We start from the raw sequence: 8,967 nt of genomic DNA, 5'->3' as shown, positions 1-8,967 counted from the left end.
ATTGTGGGTTTTTTGGTGTTTTTAGTCAAAGGGTCAGTTGTGGCCTCAGCCACAGGCCATAGAGGGGCGCCACTGACTGTTTCCCCCTTGCTGTTCACTCAGAGACACAAGAAAAAGGGGAAGTGTCACAACAAGAACTGAATGACCTAAAATGCTTCTGTGCATTGGCATTAGCACATATCTGCTATTGCTCTGCATCAGTCTGTTCTCTACATCTTTGTTTTTCAATGTTGTATAAATGCAGAGATTGTGAAATTTTCTGGATCAGATCCAAAGTCTTGGCTTGAGAGAACCCGTTTCTGGTGAATAGCGTAAAGTACAGGAGGTAAAAGCAGGACAGGGATATACGTAGAGTAACGTGTGATATAAGATACTGGACATAATTCACAGACCACTGGCTCTCTACATTTCAGAAAAGCTCTCTCTTTTAGTGAAGTGACTTATTAAGTGTGTAATGTTTAATAGTAAGGTATCCTGGTAAAATGTGTTTGGCATTGAAGAATGAGGCTGAAGTGTCAAAAGTAGGCTTCATCAGCCGATTGTCTTTGGGCCTTCACAGTCCTAGGCCTCTCCTGGTGCCAGTGAATGGAGAGACGGACAGTGTGCCCGGTGTTATCAATGAAGGCAGCCTCTTGGCTCCCTAAAAAGTGCAGCTTGGAAGGCGTCCACGGCAGGGCATTAGGCCTGGAGGTTTGTGTCATTTGTAATTTATAACACTGAGGGAAATGGGCAACAAGACAATATGGAGAGAAGAGGGAGAGAGGGAATGTGGAGAAGGGGGATGGGACTTCCCTGAGGCTGCAGCACAGAGCTGGTAACCAGGCTGAGTGAGCCGGAGGGCTCCCAGCTCCAAGTACCGGCACTACGGACAATATGGTTTTGTAAGGGAGAGCTACAACATAATTATGAGCTATGACTGAAACAAACTGCTGTGAATGCTACATACATTTTTTTTTTATTAAGCTTAGCTGCATTTAAAATACAGCACACAGAGCCACTGGTTCTCAAGCGGGTATACTAAGAGAGTCCTCCGCGACTTCAGATCATATAGACTGATAACATCTGAAAGACACAACGTAAAGACATAGTATGCAGCTTTTTAGGCAAAAAATTGACTAAAATAAAAGATGTAATTTTGGTTGTGTTTATTGCTCTGGATAACATAGAAAAACATCCAGTCTGACTCTAAGCAGGCTTGCATCTCCACAAACCTGCATCTAACTTGGTCTGGAGGATGGCTTACTCCTGCTCGTTTCCATGGAAATGCTGCTCCTTTGGCTCTAATATTCCACAGTATGTCATAAAACATGTCACCATGTAGAATGAGGTTGAACTTTCTATTTTTATGGAATCATGCAGGTGATGTATCACCTCCAAAAAGTTACGTATTCTACCTTTAAACAAACAAACAAAAAAGTCAGAAATTGAATCACATAAATTAAGTCATATTTTCTTTAATGATATGGTTTGAAATTTTGGTTGTATTCTGACCACAAAACAAACAACAAACACAGGAGCCTTGGTCTATTGTGATAAAATGCACTTAGATGAATAAAACTGGCTGCATTTGATGTTTTGAGAAACAGCTTATTAAGGGATTGTGGGGGTGGCTGTATAGTAGATTGCATAATAACACCTCAGTAGCACATGGATACCAATACTGAGCATGCGTGACTCAAACTTACCAAAGCCTTACCGTATACAGGAGGAGCTACTGGAAATCAGTCAGGCTTCAAGAAATGAGCCCTTACTAATGGGTCTCCTATTGGGTTATTAGGACCAAAGATGAGATTTGAAGTGACAGGAACAACAGTTTCAGGGAAACAATTCAGAAATGTGCAGCTGAGTTTTTTTCTTATTGTTTTTTTGTGTGGATGTTCTCGCTTTGGAAAAAAATAATGACTCTGACACAATCAGAGGTGACCTCTGCAACATTCACATCTTGAATAAAAGTACTCACATACTTCCTTTTACAATACAGCACTTCTTCAGATAAACATCTCATAAAAAGACCCCTGATACTGCACAAGGTTTTCATAGAGTTTTCTCTACAAAGTGACTTTCTGTTTTAATGACAACAGCAGAAACAACTTTTGGGCCAGCTATAAGTTATGAGCAGCTCTTTGAGCTGCCACACACACGATTGCCAAGTGGGGCTAGACTCTGGAGCCTAATCGGCACCAAACTTATCTAATGTATTTTCTACTGATGCATCATTTATTCTATTTATCTATTTATTTATTTATATGTATTAAAAAACAACTCCTGATTTTTCAATAGACTTAGTTTTGTCTTATCTACAACAATGGCTTCCAATAGTAATTTCCTGAACATGAACAATACAGACTGTTAATTATTACCATTTAACACAAAAAAGTATCATCCTCCAAACATGTGAACTTGGCTCTATACCAGAGGCATTTTCTGTTAAAGTATGGGCTGTAGAGACCTCCATTAAAAAGAGCCAAGCAAATCAGTGATGATAAGAATTCTTCCTTTTTACTTTATTACTTTTACTCATCTCCAAGGGGAAAGACTTTAAAGGAGGTTTTAGTTGCAGAAAGGTTTGTACTCCTACCTCTCAAGGAGACTGAAGGTTAGATCCTCTCAAAAACGTTTTAGCTAAGTGTAGGCTTTGACTTTGTAGAGGTCCATCTATTCAAAATAAGAATTGTTGGAATAAATGAGTGAGTTGTGATGGTAATATTAAGCTGGAGTTATAACTGAAATAATTGGCTGGATTTCCTCGTAAAGGGACAATGGTTTTGGGTAAATGAGTTGGTGCAGGTCAGTGTGAGGCAGTGGGAATATAATGTAAAGAAAAGTCATAATGCCAGATCAGACAGGTTTGGGGAATGCACACTCCTTCACTGTTGCACTAATCAGGTCTTAGGCCTACTCCATGTTGAACCAGAATCTGAAGAATGTAGGCCAAAATAAAACCCAGGCTCTAACACAACAATCTGAGGCACAACCAAGACTATGTCAACTGCCCCAAAGTCAGCCTTACAAATACAAATTGTACTTGTGCCAATAAGACTAATTACTTGGACTCAACATATTTATCTAATGAGAGTTTGTGCCGATCAAACTCAGTTGAGTGTGGAAATATTTTCAGATACACAATGATTTTATATAAAAAAAAAAAAAAAAAAAAAAAATATATATATATATATATATATATATATATATATATATATATATATATATATATATATTTATATATATATATATATAAAGATATGCTTTTATTAATGACAAACTGGCTATAAGATTACATGTTGCCCATTGTATGAATGAAATGTAATATCCAGTGACTGTTTTTAACCATTAATTACAACCAATAAGAAATATAAATATAAGAAGAAGAACCAGTTGAACATCTAAATAACATAAGCAAAACCAAAATAAATGTTTTTTTAAGTGAAAGAACAGGAGATTGTTAAAGGCCACTGAATAGGAATTAAGCATAGATTGGCCTATATTGCAGCAATCAAGAACTAGCTCATGACGTGCCGAGCCACATGTAGCCTTTACTACACTAGAGCGCTAGTGAAAAGATAGAGTCAAGAAAGCCCACTGCTATGTTTAGAAACCAGTGTGTCAGAGGTGGAACATATGCTGAAAAATGAATGTTATTGTAACTGTTTTGGAGATGTGCAAAATCAGAATAGAGTATATTGCCTATAAGAACACAGGCCTAATTTTGATCTTTTTTTAGGGAAGATTTGATCTAAATAAGAACAAGGACTGTGAGTCTTTCACCAGGCACTTGTAAACTGCCTGCAATTGCATTTGTGTGGATATGTAATTTAATTTTAACAGTTTACATTAGAATTAGATGTCACTTACAATGTCACTTGTTTAATTACACAATAACCATGGTTTGCAAGGAAGAAAGTCAGGAGTAGGCTTGTTTCATTACAATCCTCGATTTCATGATATTGCTATTTTTCAAAAACTCAATCATCAAAAACAGAAATTAATTGAAATATTTTGATTAATTACCCCAACCCTATGATAACATCTCCCACCTTACTTCAAATACATGTTATTCAACCCACAGAGGGTCTAATGACCAAATGAAGAGAGAAATGAAATATGAGAAGGTATTTCTCATACAGTATTTAGGCAGATGAGGCCTTTTCAACAATGAAAAATTGTCTCACGTCAGTTTAGGAGCTGTTGGTGATGATTCAAATGACTGAACAAATGTACTTTCACATCAAATGAACCTCAGTAGGTTAAATAAGAAAGTAGGGTTTTAGGCCACTTGGTTCAGTCCCAGGAGGCTCCTTCTAACCCTCATTAAATAGTAAACCTGCAGCTTGACAAGCAACACTGGGATTACAGTAATTGTGGCCCTCTCATGGAGTCACTAATAAATAGGGCAGAAGTTTCCATTGTCTGTCTGCCTCAATTAAAGAGAATAAATCTAAAATATTTTAAATAGTGAAAATGTTTTAGAATTTGTAAAATCACATAATTTTCTATTTCTACAGTGTATGATGTATACTTACTTTACAAAAAGTCTTTGTAAAGTAAGTTTAGAAGTAAATAAAGTCTATATGGTCAAGTCATAGTGGGTGTTGTGTAATATATACAGGAGTAAAATCACTATGAGGGTGTGTCTATAGTTTTGTACCAGATTGTGCTGCAGCTACAAGCAGTGACACATGAATTATGAGTGACTTACAGCTCAAAGGTTTTGAACCAAGAGTGTGTGGTGCTCAGGGGACAGGGAACTATCACCCCTCTAAAACACGTCAAAAGATCTTATAACAAAGACAGTGGCATTATTAAATCAAAATCTCAAAAAATAATTTACATGAATAATACAGTTATAGTTTTTATTATTATTTATCTGTAAAAAGACATCTTATCTATAAACTCTCAATCACCACATTTACACCTTTTATGTTTTTAAAATTCAGTGTATAATAAAAAATAATCCTTTGTCAAGTCGAAAAAATAACTGCTGACTAGTAAAATATGATTGTTTGCAGCCCCATGTGAGCAGAGAGCATGTTCCTGCTGGAGCACAGTCAGCCTCATTTCCAAGGTGCCCATCTCCCATGTACAGACACACTGTACAGACTAATGTTCATAAATCAGTTAAAGTCATGCTGTATAGATGTAGTGGCTGAACTGTGCTATTGTCTCGGCCTGAACTTGAAAATGACATTAATAGAGTCTCAACACTAAAACAGTATTTAGATGAACAGTGATGAATAATTGTTACAATGCCAATTAATCAATGAATGTGTTCCTTAAGCAAATGCAAACCCCATGAATTTAATTACCAACATACTTCTTCAGTCTGTAAATTTTCTATGCATCATGACTAGTTTTCCATTGAAATCACAAAGTACAGATCCTTTCTGAAACCATGTTGAGTACTTCTTGCTCTGCGTTAATGAAATACAAAGGTCACGTTTAGTTTTTGTGTAGAGTCCAGAGACAGCATTAACTGCATCATTTATTAAGTTGTTAATTATTTAAATAATTCGGCCAATGGCAAATTTTCCTGTAGGAACAGCAAACTATTACTTAAGTCTGATCTCCACTGTACTACACTATCACTACAGGCTCTAGTGAATGCACTTTAGGGTTCAAATATGGATACCCAAATATTAATCGATCACAATACTGCAAAAAACAAACAAAAGTAGGATGCATTTTAACTTTTCCTGAAAAGTATTAGAATGGTCTTTATTAGTAGTACTATTATTTTACAAGTATAAGACCACATAAAAAATAAGTATTATTTAGTGTTAAAGACTACATTCTATTACATAATAAAGCTTTTATTAACATTGTGGTATCCTGCCTTTTCCTTAGTAGCAAATTCATGTTTGATTTGTGTGTATTGTGACATTATTGTGTAGTGTATTCGGTACAACTTTTACATTATAGTAATTATGAGTTTGTGCAGTAGGTGAGTCCTGAGATTTAAAATTACTAGGGTTTTGTCATGCCCAACAGATTTACAATACAATAGCACTCTGTTAGTATACAGTTTGAAACCGAAAACAATGTAGTTCTAGCCAAATGACTGTAAACAAGCAACTGGAACAAATACAAACAAACCTCTGAAGTTAATTATGTAACGCTAATTTGATTCTGAAATGGTAGGCCTTGGTACTGATACAATACCTTCGTAGTGATTCAATTAAGATACTGCTAAGTGCTAATATTTACATTTTAACAGACCTAAAAGTGTATTTCTTTTCAGTTGATCACAAGTAAATAATAGTGACTGCTGAATGAGAATTTTAGGAAACAACAACAGAAGTGAGGCTCTTGGGACCAGCAGGTAAACAGTGAGTGAAGTAAACATATTTTTACAGACCATGCCGATACACAGAGAGCACATGGGGGGCTGGAGGGTGTTAGGCTGTTATTCATTATCCACACGACTGCATTCCAGGGTTGGACAAAAGGAGTTATCATCACCAACACCATTTCAGACACAAGCACAAGAAAGGTACAAGGGATTTAAGCAGGCTCTCAAACAAGATGCCCCGCCTGATAACCCAAGCAGTGGCATTGCACCATTCCCACATGTCCCACGCGTTCATTGACTGAGAGGGAGGGGATAGAGGTAAATGGTTGAATGAATCAGAGAAGAGAATAAAAAGCAGGAGGAGAAAGGGAGGAGAGAAAGAAAAAGAAACAAACAGTGTGAACATTAACATTGACTGGAAGTGATGGGGAGATAAGGATGCACAGAGAGAACAGGAAGTGACCACTGGGGCTGTAACAAGTGCCCCTCACTGATGTCGCAGCAGTCAGATAAGCATGCCTACAGAGCAAAAACAACATCTTCAGCTCAGAGCACCCCGCCTCTTTTTCCCTGACTACCTGGAATTTCTTGTAAAACCTCGAAGGCTTGAATAATTATTCCTGAAAAACTAGTTTGACCTTTCGATTGATCTTTACAACTTCTTAGAAAGGACTCTGCATTATGCTTCTGAATAAATGTCTAAAACACATAGGAAAAGTGAGAATTCAGAGGTTAAGCCAATAGCCACCAGATATTAATGAATGATTCATACACTATTTTTTCAATGAATTGTTTACAGTTTGAAGAATTTTGTTTCGCTTTCTTTCTGTTGGGTCCTGTGACAGTTGTGACCTAGTTAAAATAAAAACTTTATACTGGAAATACAATAAGTTCCACATTTAAAGTGTAGTGGGTTTAGCCTTACCTTTTTTAAACTCCTCCAGCATTGCATCCAATTTGGTGTCATTGAAGACAAAGTGCAGGGGATGGCTGTAAAACTTGGTGATGGTTTTGAGAGGGGTGCAGTCATCAGGGTCCACAAAGGCCAGATCCTTGACAAACAGCAGATCCACTATATTAGACCTCTCACCCTCAAAAACAGGAATCCGGGTATAGCCACTCTTCATGATCTCAGACATGGTGTTGAAGTCCAAGGTGGCGTCCGCTGGAATCATGAAGCAGTCTCTCAGGGGGGTCATCACGTCCTCCACAGTTTTAGTTCTGAGCTCCAGAGCTCCCTGGATGATGTTCAGCTCCTCTTTGACGAGGTCGTTGTAGGGGTCTGTCACACGCAGCATCTCCAGGAGCTTCTCGCGGTTGTAAACTGTGCCTATCTCCTGTCCCAGCAGGTAGTCCAGGAGCTTGCTGACTGGGTAGGATGCAGGAAAGGTGAGCAGCATGAAGAACTTTGTGAGAAAGATGGTGTTAGCTCCCACTGCCAGCCCATGTCTGGAGCAGATGGCCTGGGGAACTATCTCCCCAAAAATGACTATTCCAATAGTGGACATGACCACAGCAATAAGCCCTGACCCTGCTATGTCATCCAGTAGGATAGTGAGCGTGGTGTTGACCAACACATTCCCCAAAAGAAGAGAGCACAATAAGTAATTCCCTTGGCTCCGAACCGGCTCTATCTTTTTGGCGTAGTTTTTCTCCCGCTCCGTGCCGCAGTTCTGGACTATCTGGAGCTCCATGGGGTCCAGAGCCATGAGGCCCAGGTTCAAACCACTGAACATCCCAGACAAACACAAGAGCATCGAGATGAAGATGACCTGTAGCCAGAACGGCAGCAGAAACTTTTTCTCCTCCACCACTATCACTTTGGTGTCATCCCCGTCATGGTAGATCCAGGTGTTCTCTGTCCACGGGTCATAGGAGCCCGCAGGAGTCGAGGTGGCCACGCAAAGGTAATAAGATTTACTTCTCTCTGTCTTTCTCAGAGGCTTGACCTCAACTTCAACTATTCCCGACGTCTTTCGGTTTAAAATAATGTTGGGCAAAATAATTATATCTGATGTCCTAATGCCACATGGGTGAGCGCCGGACAGGTCCTCGTGGCTCTCCCCAGAGGAGCTGTCAAGGGTCCCCAGCGGCCGGCTCCGCTCATGTTCAGTAAAAGCGATCTTGGACCACGTCTCGTTGTTGATGTTCTGGCCGTACACCCTTAGTTTGACCCGGGAGCGCTCACTCACCCGCAGGTAGCCCCTATCCATGAAGGAAATGTCGTCCGTGTCCTCCAGGCGCAGCCCAATGATGACGGTCTCCTCGGAGTTTTCCTTGCCATTTGTGGGGGTGACACAACAGCCAGTGACAGTCAAAAAAACCAACGCCAGAGCTCGGACCCGGTTCAGGGACGCCATTTTTGCAGCAGTGGGTTCGCGGGATAAGGGCTTTGCCATATTGATGATTGAATGGAAAGGGCTTTCTGCAGTCAGAGGCAGTCGGAGCCCGCCTTCATCTCCACCGCGGTTGCCGTGACTTGCGCATCAGGACCTGCTCGTTCCCACTACGTGTCCGACACTGAGGACCAAAGCGGAGGCTTACGGGCCAACTCGTGCCTCTTCTGATGTCCCCGAGACAGGCGACGGTAATGACCAATCAGTGAGTGTCGTTGACCGGTGGGCGGGGTGTCCGCAGCCTCCCCGGCGAATCAAATTCCAAAACAAGTGCACCTCATGTTC

General features: G+C 39.8%; 1 protein-coding gene across 1 annotated transcript in view; it reads right to left on the bottom strand.

The window, feature by feature from the left end:
- The window catches only part of cnnm2b (cyclin and CBS domain divalent metal cation transport mediator 2b), a 21,009-nt gene extending 12,042 nt beyond the window's left edge, over positions 1 to 8,967 (bottom strand). The window contains exon 1 of the mRNA XM_033969363.2: positions 7,212 to 8,967. Within this exon, the coding sequence (XP_033825254.1) occupies positions 7,212 to 8,685 (1,474 nt within the window). The 5' untranslated portion in view covers positions 8,686 to 8,967. The remainder of the gene's footprint in view (positions 1 to 7,211) is intronic.

This window comes from Periophthalmus magnuspinnatus, chromosome 1 (genome assembly GCF_009829125.3).
Source record: "Periophthalmus magnuspinnatus isolate fPerMag1 chromosome 1, fPerMag1.2.pri, whole genome shotgun sequence".
NCBI classification, from domain to species: domain Eukaryota; kingdom Metazoa; phylum Chordata; class Actinopteri; order Gobiiformes; family Gobiidae; genus Periophthalmus; species Periophthalmus magnuspinnatus.
Note: the sequence above shows the minus strand (reverse complement) of the source record. Positions and strands in the feature narration are given on the sequence as shown.